The sequence below is a fragment of the Vanessa atalanta genome, chromosome 9 (assembly GCF_905147765.1).
Source record: "Vanessa atalanta chromosome 9, ilVanAtal1.2, whole genome shotgun sequence".
Classification (NCBI taxonomy): domain Eukaryota; kingdom Metazoa; phylum Arthropoda; class Insecta; order Lepidoptera; family Nymphalidae; genus Vanessa; species Vanessa atalanta.
The window spans coordinates 10,002,501-10,022,475 of record NC_061879.1 but is presented as its reverse complement, the minus strand read 5'-3'; the positions used below and the strand labels follow the sequence as shown (position 1 = coordinate 10,022,475).

General features: G+C 31.4%; 1 protein-coding gene across 49 annotated transcripts in view; it reads right to left on the bottom strand.

The window, feature by feature from the left end:
- Positions 1 to 19,975, bottom strand: part of LOC125066627 (Down syndrome cell adhesion molecule-like protein Dscam2) — a 62,332-nt gene that overhangs the window by 34,839 nt on the left and 7,518 nt on the right. For 23 of the 49 annotated variants that reach the window (XM_047674787.1, XM_047674784.1, XM_047674788.1 and 20 more), the window contains exons 3-6: positions 10,241 to 10,425; positions 8,827 to 8,965; positions 1,482 to 1,664; positions 1,060 to 1,209 (exon numbers count right to left, since the gene is read on the bottom strand). In XM_047674787.1, the coding sequence (XP_047530743.1) occupies positions 1,060 to 1,209; positions 1,482 to 1,664; positions 8,827 to 8,965; positions 10,241 to 10,425 (657 nt within the window). Of the gene's footprint in view, positions 1 to 1,059; positions 1,210 to 1,481; positions 1,665 to 1,864; positions 2,042 to 2,207; positions 2,388 to 3,022; positions 3,203 to 3,306; positions 3,469 to 3,584; positions 3,762 to 3,862; positions 4,034 to 4,098; positions 4,261 to 4,358; positions 4,530 to 4,626; positions 4,789 to 4,921; positions 5,084 to 5,166; positions 5,338 to 5,422; positions 5,585 to 8,826; positions 8,966 to 10,240; positions 10,426 to 19,975 lie in introns of all 49 variants that reach the window. The other 26 variants (XM_047674806.1, XM_047674803.1, XM_047674807.1 and 23 more) reach the window with 12 other exon arrangements.

Sequence of the window (19,975 nt, the reverse complement as noted above, 5' to 3'; positions counted from 1 at the left end):
AGACCTTTAATTTCAAACATCATCTTACCGGTATGTGGGTGATGGGTAGGACTGTGCTGGACACAGTACAGCAAGACTGATGGTCTCTTTAAACTGGAAACCGCTTGTGGTCTGCGAGCTAGGAAACTTGGGAGGCACTCGGCCCACCGGCTCTGCGCATGTTGGGAGAAGGCGGGTTTACGAAGAGTGGACATCGACAACGACAAAATAATACAGATCAAATACGCCCTAAATAACGGTATATGATAACCCCTACATTTCTCTAATCAAGTCAGTACGTCTAAAGTTTACGAGCGCGGTTAAAGGCTCTGCAGGGTACCCTATCCCAACATTCAGGCAAGGTTTTGTTACAAACTAACTTTGCAAATATAAATTAATATTATATTTACAAATTTATTTATTTCAAAAAAATGTTTTATGAATTATCATCTTTATCTGGTTTAGAACAAATTTAGAGTAAAATAAAATTCGAATGAAATGTTTATTAAAAGCTACATGATTATAAAAGATGATAATTCTCTAGAAATATTAAAATTTGATAAAAAAGTAACAAAATATTTTCAAATTTGCCATATTTTCTTTAAGGTTCTTTTAACTATATAAAACTTAAAATCACACAATAGTTACTTTTGAACAGTGAAAATATTTTGTTTAATGTAATGTTAAAATTCGTGACTGCACAACATAATATAAATTTTAAAGAAATCCGACAGTGAAAATCTAAAATTGTAATATTCTTTTTATACGTAGCAAAGTATATATATATCGTATCGGTTATATATATTTTTAATAATTATGATATGAAAATATTAAAATGTCATAAGAATATGTAAGATATATTTTGTATTATCAATAATATTGATTGTTAACAAAGTTGTTTCTTCACTGTTGGACCTTATTTCAGAGTGCTATTAATTCATAAAACAACTTCAAAAATTAAATTTACTAACTTTTAAAAGCTTTATTAATTTTAGAATTTATGTATAGTAATAAAAAACATGACCGCATGAATTAATAGCGCAATATGGTTTGATATTGAAAAATTATATTTTTACGTACCAGTGATAACAAGACGTCCTTTAGTTGCCGATAATCTAGTTTCTCCAGTCAGTCTATGTTTAGTCCTGCATTGGTATGATTTGTATCCATCCTCAGGTCCAACATCACGAATATGCAATTCACCCGATGGTAGTACTAAATATTTTCCCTCTGAAATATTACAAAAGCATTGTAGTAATTCATTTATAAAATAAAATATGTTAATTTGATTAATTTGTTCAGCACAACATAAGGTTGTGATTTACTTATAAATTTTATTGAAACATGCATTAATCTAAGGAAGGAGGAAAAAGGATTATGGTAGACCGTGAGGCCTATGGAGTCAGGTTAATCGATTGTTAACAACGCCCTAAACAACTAAGCAAACAAAAGCACGTATAGGCATTCGAAGAAACAGTAATGACACCTCAAAGAACTCATACCATCTGAATTATTATTATCTGACTCAAGCTTAATCTCAACCTCTTCTTCTACTTCGCTGATAATCCATGATACGACATTGACGTACTCCGATACAAAGCTTGGTATATGGCATTTTAAAATAGCAGCGTTCCCTCTAAGGACATATTCTTCCATGAGATTAACAGCATATGCTTGTGAAACCACTGAAACAATATGACCTAGTATAATAAGAAGCACGGGCATTATTGCCAAAGAAGTAGTTGACATAATCAAATTTTATGTCGTGTGTATTTTTTATTTTTGCTGTTTCCATATATTAGGGTTGTGATTCAAGGATTGAGGGAAATTAAACAGGAAAATAACGGGTAGCATTTAGATAGACTTAAGGGAATTATTAAAATACCTAAGTCTGAAGAATTGTCATTTTTTATTTCGTTTTCAATAGAATCTTCGGATATTATCCACGATGCCACTGATACATATTCAGAGACAAAACTGGGTATTTGACATTTCAATATAGCAGCGTTTCCACGCAGGACGTACTCTTCCCAAAACTTCACGTCGTAAGCTTGAGATACGACTGTAATGAAGTTATTGAGAAAATAATGTCTTTGAAATATCTAACTCAGGGTTGTTCCTATTATATATATGTTCCTTCAGGTGGCGCAATTACTTATTGAAATAAAAATGTGAAGGATAAAGGACATAAATAATATATAAAATCGATAAGCTATTTTATGTTTTACCCAAACTGAAATTTGAATTTATGTTTATATTCATTTCTTCATTGTCCCCTTCAAAAATTATCCAGGAAGTGATCGTGACATACTCAGTAACAAAACTCGGAATATGGCATTTTAGTATTGCAGAATTGCCTCGTAAAACATTTTCCTCCCATAGATTAACAGTGTAAGATTGAGAAGCAACTGAAAAAATATAGCTAGCTACAAAGACCGTAACGCCCTACGTTAATGATTAAGTTAATCTAAATGCTACATGGGTAGGATTGGAGAATAGAAACCTAAACGCTTCTTTTGTACCCAAGTAACCATGGAGTGTGCCATTAATTTCTTTTTCTTCAATGTCTCCTTCGGATATAATCCACGATGAGACAGTTACATACTCTGAGACAAAGCTGGGTATATGGCATTTGACGATTGCAGAATTTCCACGTAAGACATTTTCCTCCATTAAATTTACAGTGTATGCTTGCGAAACGACTGAAATAGGAAAGAGGAACAGGACAATCATGAAATACCCTCAACTGAAATAATACCCAAATCGTTCGACTCTGCTTTAATTTCTAATACATCTGTTTCTGCTTCCGAAATGATCCAAGACGATACGCTGACGTACTCAGTAACGAAGGTCGAAATATGACATTTGAGTATAGCTGAATTGCCACGTAAAACACTTTCTTCCATTAAATTAACGGTATATGCTTGTGTTACGACTGCAAGTAAAATTGCAATATTAATACTAGATTTGGACAAGTGATGGGATTGAGATTGGATTAAGTATTGGAAAAGATAAGGAGTGTTAAGTCGAAATAATGAGGTACCCGCGTCATTAGATGTATCATTAAATTTGATTTCTATTTCATCATTTCCTTCTAAGATTATCCACGAAGCAACATATACGTACTCCGTGACGAAACTTGGGATTAAGCATTTAATAATTGCAGCATTTCCTCGTAAAACATTTTCTTCTACTAAATGAACTGTATATGCCTGAGATACGACTGAAATTTCGAAATATATATTTGTTACGAATAGTTAACGTTGACTTTTTAGTTGGATAAGGATGCGAAGGGATTATATATCAAGTCAGTTTTAGTTATTGTACCGTAATTTTCATTGGTCAAGAATTCTCCACCTTCACTATCATGCCAAGAAATAACGTGTACGTGATCAGTAACAAACGATGGGATGTGACATTTGAAAACTGCTGCATTACCTCGAATTACGTAAATATCGTAAACTTGAGATTCGTAGAATTGATTTACGGCTGAAATATTTTAAAAAAGTGGTTATAACTAAAACGTACTACAATTATAAATTAGGCCGAGGATTTTGTGGAGAGCGGATAGGAACAATTGAGGTCACGCAGGCGATCTCGATTACCATAATTGCCTTCGGAGTCATTCAACGAAAATGCAGAGAGGGACTCTTCGTCCGTAACCCATTCGACTACGTGAACATAATCGGCTACAAATGACGGAATGAGACATTTGACTATCGCAGAGTTCCCGCGGAGAACATCTTCGTCTATGACGCGTGGTTCATAGTTTTGATGTACAACTGTGGATGTAATTTATGATAGCCTTGATAAAAACATGACTAAAATAATGAAGATGGGAAATAGGATAAATATAATTAAAAATACATTATTTATCTACTACCAGGGTCAATATTTGTATTTTCATCAGATACAATAGTTTCATTATCCATAAGCCATGCCATGACATTAACGAAGTCAGCTACGAAAGATGGCACGATACATTTCAGAATTGCTGTATTCCCCCTCATAACGAATTCATCGTTGACTCTAGCCTCGTATACTTGAAGCACCGCTGTTACAAATTGATCAAAGTTAGGATGTAAAGGAATTGGGCATATGGTATTTAGGCAAAGTTACCCTCGCTATTTCCAGGGTAGTAAGTTCCACCATCACTATCCGTCCACATTTCAACAAATACAAAATCCGATACAAAACTTGGTAATTCACATTTCATTATAGCTGCATTTCCCCGAATAACATACTCGTTGTCAGCTTCAGCTTCGTATGGTTGTGACACCACTATTCAAAAGACATTAAAATTTAACAAGGTATTTGGAAATTTGGAATGGAATGTGGAAATATAATAGAAATTATGGTTTTTTTTGCAAAATATATACCCTCAAGTGTATTAGTATTATTAATTGTAAGTATTTCTCCATCATCCATAAGCCACGAATCCACGTGAACAAAATCACTAACGAAGGAAGGGATCTTGCAGCGAACAATAGCAGCGTTGCCTCTAATCACGTACTCATTTTCGGCTTCAGTCACGTAATACTGAGACACAACTAAAGAATAACAATTAGAGTTCTAAACGGGTAAGTAAATGGAGGTGACGGGAGTGACACTTAATAATGGACTTTAGTTATGTTGATGCTAGTTTACCGAAGTCTTCTGAATCGGTAATAACTGTTCCTTCTTCGTCAATCCAAGCTTCTACTTTCACGAAATCCGCGACAAAAGAAGGAATGGAACATTTCAAAACAGCAGCGTTTCCGCGTATAACATATTCTGTTAGAATTTCTGCTTCATAAAACTGATTGACAACTGAAACATTGTTGTTCGCTTAATTTCCGTCGTAATATCAATTTTTAGGGATGGTTACGTTAGGTTAGGTCTTAGGAATACGATATGGAATAATATTGGAACAGGTTTTTCTTATACAATATAATTATCCTACCGATGTCATCAATTAGCAAGTATTCACCGCCGTCAGAGTCAACCCAAGCTTCTACTTTAACAAAGTCGGCAACAAAGGAGGGAATGTTGCACTTTAAAACAGCTGTGTTTCCTCTTATAACATATTCTGACACTACTTCCGCCTCATAATACTGTGTAACAACTGTAATGTATTGGAGTATTTAGATTTTTTGAAAGGAATTTTGGTTAGAGGATCGGGTGCTTATTTTTCTTTGGACAGATTACCCTCTCCGTCCATGCTCGTATTGAAATTAAATGAATTCCCCGCTTCATCATGCCATGATATTACATTTACAAAATCAGCGACAAATGAAGGTATAGAACATTTAAGTATTGCTGAATTTCCTCGGATTACGTATTCGTTATTTACTTCAGATTCATACTGCTGCTGGACAACTGTGAATATTTTTTTTCTCTCAATTATTGTTGGAAAGGGAGGAATGGAAGGATATAAAAACTTGAAATTTTAATTCGGATTAACCATAATTTTCTCCAGGATAAAAATCTTCATTCTCATCTGTATGCCATGATAGAACTTCTATGAAATCCGCGACGAACGATGGGACCTGGCATTTAAGTATAATGCTGTTTCCCATTATCACATATTCCTTGTTTACGTCGGTATCGTATTGCTGCGCGACCACTAATTCAATTTAGGGAACATTTAAAGAGATTTTATAATAAACTCTATTATCTCATAGCTACGTTCAATGACTTATCTTCCTTTTCCATATTTATATTGTTTTAATACGAATTTATTATTTATTAATATCAATTAGCAGATTATTGCCATCATTCTCCTTAAAAATTAAATAAATCTAATATAATGGATCATATTGTAAAACTCTTTTTAACTATGAACTTCATATGTTTTAAAATTTATATGGCCTCATTATACAAAAATATTCATAATTCTGGGAGAAAATTACTTATAATTCAATCTGTCAGAATAAAATACCTAACTTATAAATTATATCTTGCATAAGACGATAGGTTTTTCATTAGGTAACAAATCACTTGTTGCATATCAAATAAATTGATTAATATGAAAATATTTCACCTTAGATATTCACTAGAAATCAAAAGAACTTCAAAATTAGATCAGCTTAAAGATTAAACTTTTTTCCAAAAAAATATTAATCTTTAAGCCAATCTAAAATTTTTCTCCCAAAGTATGAATTCATTGTTATTAAAATATTTTTTTTTTAAATCATTGCAATTGTTTTGAATTTCCTATGTAGAGACAAAACATCGTTAAAGAAATTGTAAATCTTCCAATATCCAATATATACGTATACATACTGTAATAAAATATGAACACCAAAATTTAGCTTTTCTACATTGTTAGCAAAATATACCGTTATTGATGTTTGACGTTTGTGAGAGAGACATACAACGTGTAAATTTTCAAAAATAATTAAATACTTATTAAATAATACACTAGTTATATGAAGTTATGTCATTTGGAGCCGAACATAAGAAAGATTTTTTTTCGCCACATATACCTTCGTTTTTCAATCTCTTGTACGATTTAAATAAGGTCCACAACTATAATTATTATAATAAATAAAGACAATAATTATCCTAATCTTAAGTTTTAGACTCTTGAATAGTACATTGCTCCTCGATGCAATTTACACGCATCCAGCTGATTGTTAACTGAGACGAGTACACAAACTTCTTGATGCGTACAGTTTTGATCATAATAATAATTAAAATATTCAAATCTTCACACACATAATAATAAAATTCTTTATTAAAATAACAATATATATATTTTTTATTTACTGTTCATTAAATTTAAGTATAAGAGTTCGAGAGCGACTATTAAATATATGTATTATTGAAATATAACGTAATTTACAATCAACGATAAATGCTTTAAGCTAGCGGATTTTATTTAATAAATCACTTAAAATCTAATGAATCAATAAAATCCACTCAAATCATCCGCATTGGAGAAGTGGTGGAATAAGGTCGAAAATCTTAAGCCGGCAGTAGGACATAAACGGGCTGCTACTTAATCAATAAATATGCATTAGTGTAGATAATTAATTATAACAAAAGCCTGTCAGTGCAGTGTAGAGTGCTTTTAGGTACATGGAGCGTCTCATAAATTCAAAGCACGTAATTAAATTTATTAGGTTCACGTCTTGAACTCACATAATAAGACGTTCTCATCATTGGATGAGGTTATTAAATTATGTTACAGTTAGTACAGTAGCAACCAACATTTGACAAATTGATGTCTACTCAATCGTCCCTGGTTGTTTATCCAATTGACCTTACAGCGTTATTAGTCATAAAAAGCGCTAAGGGCTTTGCCCTATTTTAATATTGATGCATAGTTGGCCAGTAGTCAAAATCTATTATTATTTTTATAATATATTATTTTTTTTAAGTCCATTGAAATAAAGTGATTTGAATACATTAAAAACCCGTACAAGTCATATGTATAGCTAATCTAGACAAAAGAAGGTGATCTTAAATTTTTAATTTATTCCGAATATGTTACGTATATGAAAATGAAATAAATCGGATATGTTAAAAGTGTTATCGACACTATAACTTCTCCGTACTATTGTGTCAAACGAACCAGGGTCATAAGTCAAATAGTGAAGTAGAGCATGACTGTTGATGAAAAACGATACTTTAATGCTTGATATTCATATATATTAGAAAAGGCAAAGAGGATTATGTTTAATGTTTTAGTAGTTATATTCAATTAATATAATATTAAACGTGTACTTGTCAGCATATAATAATATTAATTGTATTCGTATTGTGTTTTTATCAACTTTTTATCGTTTTGACAATTTGTCGTTTTTTTTCTTTATTATCAATCTAGGTTTAGGTATTATTAATATTTGTATGGCTTTAGTTGTCTATTGTGCCTGTAGTTACATTGGCTCGCTCACTCTTCAATCAAAATATACTTTATTCAAGTGGGCTTTTACAAGCACTTTTGAATCATCATTTTATAAAACTATAATAAACGTAAAGGTAACAACCCTTTCGGAACGTAAATTCTACCGAGAGGAACCGACAAAAAACTCACTAGTTACTCTTTTTCAAAATTTGAAATACAAACTAATGTCAGTTAAACACAATTATATATAATATACATATCATGCCCGAAAGTTAACAAGTGTTCGCTCCACGCTTTTTTATCAACTATATTTATAATAATATGTTTTATTTTTTTAATGTTTTTCAAACAAACAATTCGAATTTACTAATCGGCAAAGTTAAAAAAAAATCTGATAAATTAGTAGTAATCTATCCAGATAGGCTACAAAAATATAGTGATGAGATGTATATAATAATATAATCATTAATATTATAATGATTGTACTTAGCAAGCTTTTTTATGACACATTGTGACATGTATCTGCTATATTAAATTTGGAACATCATAATGTAAACTTAGTCTCGCAATATATCAATGGAAAATTTTAACTCAAAATATAATAATTAAATAGTCGCTCTACAACTCTACAATTTAAAGCATAACTCAAACGCTTATGTTTAAGTTAAATCTTTGTAAGTTTCCAAAACGTATCGATGTAATTAATCGACAATAGATTAAATGAAACTTTATAAACATAAGCGTTTGCGTTAATGCTATGATCTTATTAAACTAATTATTATAAAATAAAGCACTGTGTACATAACTCGAAATTTGAATTAAATCGACTCAATAGTTATCGATTATCTCAAAAATTATCGGTATACTTTATTATAATTCTTTTTATACATGAGAAAATGTGTACAAAAAAGTTACACTATTCCAACAAGCATTTGGACAAAATAATTTTGATAGAATTTTTCATTAATTTTTCTTTTGTTATGTCCAACAATATCGACAAGTTTATTTCAACTTACCAGCTCGCACGTTAACGTCCCTCGAGTGAATACTTCCAACAGGATTCGTTGCAAGACAAGCGTAAACCTGAGCGTGTACTTCCTGTCGGTAATCTTCAGCTCGGAAGGGAGGGAATACCAAATTTCCATTCGGAAGAACCTGCAAAAATAAAAATAACATTTACAATACATAATGATACACATATCTAAGTTGTCTCCAATGAGCTCTTTATTATATATTTTTTTCTCAAAAAGACTTTTTTGTACTATCTTTGTTCCTTGTAAAATACCTACAATAAGTAACTTGAAACAAGGCAGATGATCTTATACAAAACGATAAAAGTGATAACTTCATAAATTCCTTGATTATCTAAAGACGATTAACTCGAGTATATTGAATTATACGTAATTTCATCATCATCATCCTCCTGCCCTTATCCCAATTTTTGCTTGGGGTCGGCGCAGCATGTCTTCTTCTTTCATACTTCTCTGTCGGACGTCATCTCACAAGTAACATTCTTTCTAGCCATATCGTCTTTCACACAATCCACCCATCGTTTCTTGGGTCGTCCCCTACCTCTATATCCATCCACATCCATTCTCAAAACCTTTCTCACAACATGGGCCTCATTCCTCCGCATAACATGCCCATACTAAGACAGCCGGTTTCCAGATAGCTTCTCGGTTACCGAAATATACGTAATTTATAATATTTTTATTTGTTTAAAAATACTTTCACGTTTAACAATACATCTATCGCACTGCACAGAGCGGTCAGAGTATGCAGGGTGCGAATTCTACTAACAAGTTGTAATTTTCGAATCGAAACGCTGTTTTCCTATTCTCCTTACTATCCGGTTGCGGTTCGGTCGAAGTTGGATTAAAATATTATCGGGATAGTATCGTAACCGATATAAGATAGTAGAATGGCCCAGGTAATAATTACTAAGGCAGCGATCGTATGCTCGAGAAAACGATTGTGCTTTGATATAATCCATTACCCAACAAAGTTGGGTCGATAGAAGTTATAAATGGCTTATGCACCGTTTAATGCTTACTATGCAGTTTCTTTTTTTGACCATCCAGTCTTTCCTTAATCACCCACTTTCTTCTATCTATACAAATCAATCTCAAACCATCTACCATCCATAATAATACATACTTCCAAATTGTTGGATTTTTTAAATGAATTATCTGGAGACTCATTATAGTTCGCTAAACATCTCCTTTTTGCGTCTCTTGTCTACTACGATACTCGAGGGCTCGAGGAGCAGTCGTTCAGTTTATTTATTTAATACAATGTATGCAATGTTGTGTCCAGATGTGTATGACACTTAAATCAACATAATAAATTACTAGTGTTGATTGATTGACGAATCTCGTTCAAATTTATTTTATTTCTTCTATTTTGGTTTAAGAGGAGAAAAGGGTTTACCTGTCGTAATCCAGGAACGTCACCAACAGCGGTTCCATCAGCTCGTACCCAAATTACATCGGGGGTGGGGGATCCTCGGGCGGCGCATTCTACAACGGCTCCAGTCGTATTGCTAAAGTCAACTCGGTTCGGGGGTTCCTTCATAAATATAGGGCCGATAGTCTCGTCCTCGCATTGCACTGCTCCTGTGAAATAAAAACCAACTAAGTTAATATCGCGAACTATTATTCTAAAACAGGTTAAAAATATAAAGTTTGAATAAATAATTTTAAGGATTTGGGTTAATATTTATCGCGTATAGTGCAATATTAGTTTATTCCCATTTGCAATAAGAAAAAGATAAACAACTTTGACCTCGAATTGACATGAAATTAATTAATTAAGCTAATAGTATTAATGAATTGTTTTATGAATTATAACTGAATTATTTATTCAGTTATTGATGATAAATTTTATTATTACTTAAACATAATTATATTAATAATGATATAAATATCAATTATTATGTAATAACATTTCTATCATTAATGATATAATTAATAATGATTATATGATTAATTTATTTATGAATACGTGTATGTTTCTTGTCGCACTAAAATCTATAAATTGCCAAGAATGTACTAGCATAGAAAACAAACTGCAAAAAATATACTCTAAATCGGTCGACGAAGCTGTAAGTGATTGTAGTTGTGGTGCAATGTTATGTTATCAATAAAGATTGTATATTTATTGCAAAATAATTATTCTTTGACATCCTATATGTGAAGCATAGTTTTGATCCTTGTTGAATTTTTTATGATCGATTGAAATAAATTCGATCGTTCAAACAATTGCAATATTTATCGCATCTTATCTCATTATTTCTAAGTACTTTAAGAATGTCCGCGAAATATTCGTGTTGATGATAAGCTATAGAGCTAAATATAAGAACGGAGAGAAAATGTTATACATCGAGAAAAGAACAAATACTTTTTGATCAAGATAAAGGTAACTCAATATTAAGAAACTTAATGAAAGCATTAAATAAGCATCGGCATTTTTTTAAAGATTGATTATTTATTTTATTTTATTTACTTATTTATCAAGGACCATAGCAGTCACTACACTCACATATGTTATATTTAAGACAGCCACTAAATGCATTTTAAGGTACAATATCCAAATATATATGTTTTTACTAACATGATTTTATATTACTAAAATACTTGAGATCAATTGCATTTCAATTAAAAGATAAAGCAATAAATAGTATCATTAACGAGTGCACTATATATAATTAATCACATTAGTAACATATAACAAAATAATTTAAATTAAAAAAAAAACAGTAAATAGTAATAAATTCTCATTTCTTTCTTCATGAATTTAATAAGAGTATAGTTTCATTATAATTTTATTGTTTACATTATAAATGTAGTGTCATTTCATTGTATTTTTGTAAATGTCTTTAATGGTGTACCACAAAGTATTATTGTCGTAATTTTTTTTGTTAATTTTGTGAATTTGTTTAACGTTTTTTTTGTATCAAAAAATTAAATGAATAGTTCAATATCTTGTATGATCCATGTATGTATTACAATATCTAACTAATTTTGTGAAACTTGTCAAATCGAAACGCTTCGTAAACGAAACGTAACGATAAATAAAAAAAATGTTCATAAGTTATTTTTACAGTGACTTATATATAAAACTTAAAACAATTATTGTACCAACGTAAAAGAATAATAATAATAGCTGAACCAATAAAAATAGTAACAGATATTAAGATGTGATACATTTTAAAAGATTTTTATAACGATTACATTTTGCAGTGTATCTTTGCTATCATTAGCTATTTTGATACTAATAAGAAACAAATATTTTAATAGGCCACATGTGTTAGTCGTATGTTATGTATATCCGGACCCCCTCATATATGTCCTCCGTTTAGCGTTGCGAATTGTTTATTTATGACTTCGACTCCGGTTGAACCCAAATATAATAATTATCTGCCAAAATGTATTACTCGTATTCTTGGTCCAGGACTTTTTTAACATGTCTCGTAAGCAACAAAGCAAAGCTAAGTACATCACGAGAACACTCCCCGCACGAGTTTACAAGTCTCGACCCAGTTTTTATGCAGCCTAGAATGACACCAAAACGACCTCGGTGTTTCGCCCTTATGTGGCAGGAATAGCTCTGACTGGGAACTAGACTTCTACAGTAAAATCGATATAATTCGAATCCATTTTTAACATTTATGTATCAGCGCCTGGTTAAGTCTATTTTAAAGTTCTATTTTTATGGAAATCAATGTCAAAAATCTAATTAATCTATATTCAAAAAGGCTCTTACAGGTAATTTAGCATGTACAAGTCATTATATATGATTTTACCGAAAAGGACCAATCAAATAAACAGCAAGTTTTCAATTAAATATTATTTTTTAAGTCCCGATTTTAGTTATTTGGATATTGTATTCAAGAACACCTGTTTAATCCAATAAACGAAATCTCATCTAATAATCACTTTAGTCAGAAAAAGTTTATTATTGTTTCACATGTAAGAACATCAAACAGTCGTATAATGGAGGGGAATCCCCTACCAGCAAAGGCATTCCCGAGAATAGTTAGCGTCAGGAAGACGGCCGCCTTCAGTCTGGGGAAGTGGGGAGCCCTTTTATAAAATAAATGGGATAAGGGTAAGTTAATGATTATTTATACGAAATAATATACACTAATGTTTAATTTACTTTTTACTATAAGCAGAGATGTACAAGATAGCTCTTAACAAGTGTCTGGAGTACCAGATACCAAATACGTATTTTGTAAATATTTTCTCATATATATATTCTTTTAAGCATTTATTTGTGTCCTACAAGACGGTGTCGTCACAGTTGTAAGTGAAAAATAATTAAAACCAATTCTACAAACATCTTTATCATGACGGAAAGAGAAGATAACATAGGATAACATTAAAAAAATGGCAGATGTCCGTATACGTAAAAGTTTTTTTGAAGTGTTTCTAATCGACGATTCTGCTAGTAAACTTTAATGTATTGTAACTTAAAATATTTTTCTTTTTATGTCCTCTCGATTGCTTTTTAAAGTGTGTTGTTCTTCCAAGTCCTTAGCACTTTGCTAAGGACGCGACATGCAAGCCTTTAAAAAAAAACGATCTGCTTGTTTATATTGCTGCTGCTTGCATATAACCTTGTCTGTTGATATAGACGAATAAAATGATATTCAATGAATGCGCTTAGTTGTAATAATGCCGTAAAAATGTGCGTAAATAGTATTTCCAAAATACGATAAATACCTACTAACAAAAGTATCTAAATATAAGGTAGAAAATAAAGATAAAGAAACGAATTTTAAATACAAGATGAAAATAAATATTATATATATTAAATACATATGAGAGATTATGGGAAATAGAATATTATTAAATTGTACAATAACAAGTCTCTATTTTATATGGAAATTGGAAACTTTAGATCAAGTTCACTGTTCTTGTCGTAGCATCTTATCTTGGCGATGCTTCATACATGGCGAAAGTGGAACTAGAAAGCAGGATATAAAATTGTTGAGCGTAAAACTATTATCTCAAAATAAAAAATAAAAAAATTCAAGACTGACTTTAATCCAAACTTTGTATAAATGTCAAAAATCAATAGTTCTCAACAAATAAAATTACTTCTCGGTATCTCGATCTTTAATCATTGCTAATCGTCGTTTAAGTATGATAAAATAATCACTACATATTTTTATCTGATAAGGACCAGAGGACTCTGGACTAAACAGATAACTGTTTAATGTATTTATAACTGCTAACCCACTTATAAGTTGTAATTTGTATTAGTAAGACAGATGCCGACGCACCATCCTGCGTCATGATCGCGTCACACAGTAGGCTGATAGTGAGTTATTATACTTGTCGCACTTCGATGGCCCTCTTGTGAGACTAAGTACGGCTACAGAAAACGAAAATGACACTAACGTCATTTAAAATAGATAACAATGATTGTGGCACTACTTTTCTCAAGTATCATTCAAAAGCGGTATTTCTGATGTTGGCGTAAAACCATAGTTCGAAAATGATAAGTCAGTGAGCAAAAAACTGAGGGCAAGTTTGTATGTGCGACAGATGTTAAGGCGCCCGCACTCGTGATTGGTCAACTAGCTGACAGATGTGCATAGGAATCACAGAGGCCCGAGGCCGTTACTTTGAATAAGATTAAAAGCGGAGAACTTGTTTTATTCTGTTTTTAAACTTTTATTTTTAAATATTCGACCTGTAACATTTGAGTTTAATAAAAATAAAAATAATATATACTATAAATGAGCAGCGTATCAAAACAATAACATTGAGAAAAAAATGTGACGTTAAAAACCAATTAAAGTAAATAATTTATAAATATATTTTTTACTTTTAGGTTTTGGCAAATTAAGGTGAGAGGATATTTGAATATCAAATGTTAAACATTTATTTTCTTCCTAAACAGCTAAGACTTCTGGCAGTAATGGTGTAATCGATAAATGTGGATTGTGGGCGCTAACAGTCGACACCTGCTCTACCACCTGGTCACGCGGTATTTTATCATTCGTGGGAGTTTTCTGTTGTAGATGTAATAAATTGTTACCAGTTAATTACAATAGAACAATAAACATTTTATTTAAGAAAAAAATAATGCATCGAGATGAGATATTTACCCTTGATTTGCCCTGAGCAAAAAATAACCAAGTAAAGATTTACATGTATGTATATTTACAACATACCTACTAAATTTTTATGTATACTAATATATTCACAGGGGTGAAAAGTACGTTTGCATTTTTAAACCATTTACGTTCGATTGCCAATTTTTTGAGAAAGGTTTCACTTAGATTATCTATACTCATCTTAACTAATATTATAAATGCATGACAATAACTCTATCTGTTACTACCTCAAGCTTAGACAGCAGAATCGATATCAAGATGAAATTTATTATGGAGATACTTTGAGTCCCGGAGAAGAACCTAGGCTATTTTTTTATTCACCTCTCAAGGGTGTGGAATTGGACATAACAGTCTTTTTGCTATAAGTAAAGGTAAAGCGGCAGGTTCAGCTAATAGGAAAATATACGACCCACTTAGGCGGAGAAGTAAAGTTAAAGCGGGTGAAATCACGCTTAGAGACTACTTTTAGGATGCATTGAGGATAAACAGATCAGAACAGAACAGACATTTCCAGTAATCATTTAGGGCATAATATTACCACAGCCATGCCATGCCTTTTTAAAACGGAAAAGTTTAAATTATGTAATCAAGTCAAACTCTCCAAGTTTGGTTGAGATTTGCGACATACTATAATATTGTGTGGGTATTGAATGAAGTGTTTATTGTTTGTAAGAGGATAAAAACAAATGTAAATATTAGCTTTAATTTACGAAATATCAAAACTATTGAAATTGATTTAGCAATCAAATTTGCCTCATTGTTTTTGCTTGTATAATTATGTATATTTAAATTATAGCAAGTTTGTTCTAAACTAAGTTATCATAATCCTTGTGTCTGTAGTTGCACTGGCTTACTAAATCTTCAATATGGAACACAACAAAACTTAGTATTGCTGCTTGGTAGTAGAATATGGGGTAGTCAGGCTTACAAAGCCATCAAGAGTAGGCATATTCGGTTTATATTATTTTGTTTCGAAAAGTTACAAAAATGAGCAAACACCGCAATTTGGAATAAGTTTGTTGACTTTTGAAAGATTTCAAAATAAGATAATATCAACAGATTTATTTAAACTCATATATAAATTATAAATACATATTTTTTTATTTTACCACGGAAAGAAAAGAATATCGTATCATCTAACAAAAAAACCGTACACGTATGAACAGAAGTAGAAAACGAATTACAAAAAGTGTAATTAGTAATATGCATAAAAAAAACGAACTGAAATAAAAACCAATAATATTTATTTAATGTAGTGTGCTACAATACAATACGGTTATTTTTTAACAGTATTTCTAATAAAAGTTCATTAAATAAATTAAAATTTTTAAATGTTACATGTTTGAATAGTTTATTTTTGCAATGTATGATTCGACTGTAGGAAATTTAATTAGTAGATTGGTTCATTGTTGGGATCACGCAGGACATGCGAAAATTTAATAATATTTATTTATATACGTAGTATTGAAGTTACAATTTTACAAATGCTTGACTTTACTTCACTTCACAGCACATATTCTTTGAATCGATCGACAATCGAAAAAAGATGTTCAATGTTTTGAATTCCATCGAACACGCTATTTGGTGTTCTTGCGATTTTGCATTGTTAATAAATAATCGATTGTTGGACGTCTTAACGTGTTCATGAAATATTATTACTAATTTAGACAGAAATAAATACCGTATCATCATCAATATTTAGCACTTACTTAGCATCTATTTACATAATTTTGTAAAGAGGTTACATGTGCGTGTAAGTTTATGGCTAAATTCCAAGGAACATGGAACGTTACGGTCATTCACCTCGCCAGATTCCTAGTTCAACGGTTACCAAATTGTTATCTTTCATATTTATCTCGTCTGTTAAACATCTCGCAACATTTTTTTTTAATTTTAGGGCATACTTATATCGCAACTATTTGGGATACAATGAAACTTAGAGGCGTTTATATTGTATCTCTTTTTTTAAAACGGCCTCAAACTCTTCGTGGCCAAGGATCCTCTCACATGACCTAAGATGGTGACTTTGGCTACGTATAATACTTATACGGCTTTATTTTTAAACGTCATTTACAATGTGAATAAATAACCACTAATTTATCTCTTTCTATCACCAAAGATTTAAGATTAGAAAGAAGAAGCAAACACATTGTTTAATTAATCACCCCTAAATAACATTTTAGGTTAAATTTGCCTCTACAAAAAAATTTATGCTCATTTTTATTTGTATTCTATGAATTCGTTTCGCGTATCGTTCATCAGCTTAGGTTCTACGAGTGCTAGTTGATATAGTAGTAAGGTAGCGTAAGTATCAACATTACCGCTAATTTATAAACTTTAATTAAAAAATATAAATACGTATGACGATACAACTTTTCTATAACTTATATTTATACGTAATGTGGGTTTTGTTAACATGTGCTATACGGAAAATAACTTACATATGTTAACAAATTATCAAGCTTGATATCACTCTTGAAGCGATGAATAAGGAATACCATATTAGTATCGTTTATTTAATACTTTTTAACATTTATTCTTAAGAAATCTAATCAAAAAGTCGGAAGGAATCGATATATTACACTACCCGGATGGTTAACATCATCTTTACGAGTTCGCAGACTAACGTTTACGATTTTGGGCTATATTTCCATTGCATCTGATAATATCAAAAGATTTCACTGTAATGGTATTTTGTGAACATTAGCAGCCCGTAAATGTCCCACTGCTGGGATAAAGGCCTCCTCTCCCTTTGAGGAGAAGGATTGGAGCATATTCCACCACGCTGCTCCAATGCGGGTTGGCGGAATACACATGTGGCAGAATTTCGTTGTAATTAGACACATGCAGGTTTCCTCACGATGTTTTCCTTCACCGCCGAGCACGAGATGAATTATAAACACAAATTAAGCACATGAAATTTCAGTGGTGCCTGCCTGGGTTTGAACCCGAAATCATCGGTTAAGATGCACGCGTTCTAGCCACTGGGCCATCTCGGCTCGGCATTTTGTGAACAATATAACATAATACAGTGTCATATAATGAACATCGAAGATATTTTAATACGCGAACGACATAAATATTTTAAAAGTTATTATATAAAAAAATATGAATGATTTAAAACTATATTAGAGAAAACTGCGTTAATAATAAATTCCCAACCTCAACCAGTATAAGGAAAGTAAAGAATTTTTGCATATAAATTAATTTTATATAGTCAAATTCAAAAGAAATCTTACATGATGATATGCTTTTGTGTCTGACATTTTAAGTAAGTATACTATTTATTAAACACTGATTTTAAAATATTTTTTAAATTACTACTATCTCTGAAGTATAAATAAACTTTATTGAAGCTACTTTAACTATCTTTATAAACATATCAAAAGTTATGTCTTTATTTTATTAGGTCTTTTGATAGCGCAAATCTACTTTGGGAATAAGCGATCAAATATTTTATAGAAAATTAGTTTTACCGCGGTTTCGCTCGTGTTTTAAGGTTAGTTGTTAGGTATTCACACAATATCTTTATAAATTATAGCCTATGTGATTTTCTGATGTATAAGCTATATTATTTTAAAGTTTCATTAAAACCCATTCATTCGTTTCTGCGTGAAAGAGTATCAAACATCCATACATAAAAAACTTTCGCCTTTATAATATTAAGTAAAGATATATTGTACCCTTAACTTGCAAGTAAATTATCTTCTTACGCAACTTATTACTATATAATGATTTACAGATATCTCTGATTGCGTTGAAATACAGAAAAAAGCATTATTTTTTAACGCAATGTAATATTGTAAACGAAAACTAGACTCATTTTTGATAAAATGTTAAATATTAATTATTTCTACGATTATAATTAAATACGTATTACATTTATTAACTATACGTAATATAGTTTAAACACGACAATTTAAAATGTTATTTAAACCCTTTAACCCTTTCATTCGTGTTATTTAAGTAAGTACCTTTAGTTTCAAGGTTATGATGTTTCATTCATTTGATTTGATATCAATATTAATGAGACCAATGTAGTAGAGCCCGAGTATCTAATCGTTTTATGGACGTAGTAATCCAATACATTGTGGTAAGCATTCGGTGACATTATGGCCTCCGTTGTCAGTTTCGTTTGAATACATATACCGATTAAAATTTTGTTTCAAATATTTAATGACTGTATTTTTATTTACCAACATGCCATTGTGTTTGTAACTGTTACTCATTTCCATTTAAATTACTAATTTGGCGGTTTCGTCAGTTTTGTTAACTATATTTAAGGAGCCGAGATGGCCCAGTGTTTAGAACGCGTGCATCTTAACCGATGATTTTGGGTTCAAACCCAGGCAGGCACCACTGAATTTTCATGTGCTTAACTTGTGTTTATATTTCATCTCGTGCTCGGCGGTGAAGGAAAACATCGTAAGGAAACCTGCATGTGTCTAATTTCAACGAAATTCTGCCACATGTGTATTCCACCAACCCGCATTGGAGCAGCGTGTTGGAATATGCTCCAAACCTTCTCCTCAAAGGGAGAGGAGGTTAGCCCAGCAGTAGGAAATTTACAGGCTGCTAATGTATTTTCATTTACCAACATGCCATTGTGTGTAAGTGTTACTCGTTTCTATGTATATTACTAATTTGGCGGTTTCGTCAGTTTTGTTAACTATATTTAAGGATGAGCAATTCAATATTGACTTGCGAATTAATAACAACGAACACGCAGACACAATGGGATATCATTGTCGGTTGCGGCATTCTATTCGATTATTAAAAGGCCAATGTTCCGGTATATTTACGTTAAAATACATTCGCGAACCTGACGGCCTCGGCCACGCTTTCGTATCGGCTATATTTTTATTAAAAAAAATATATACAATATGGACTATGCACGTTACATATTATAAGAGGCGATCACAGTTCTACGAACTACTAACAATAAATAACCAATTAAGTTTAAACAAGATATTCTTAAATATTATATTATGGAGAAAAAAAAGAAAAATATGTTTACAACAGCAGTGTTAATATCA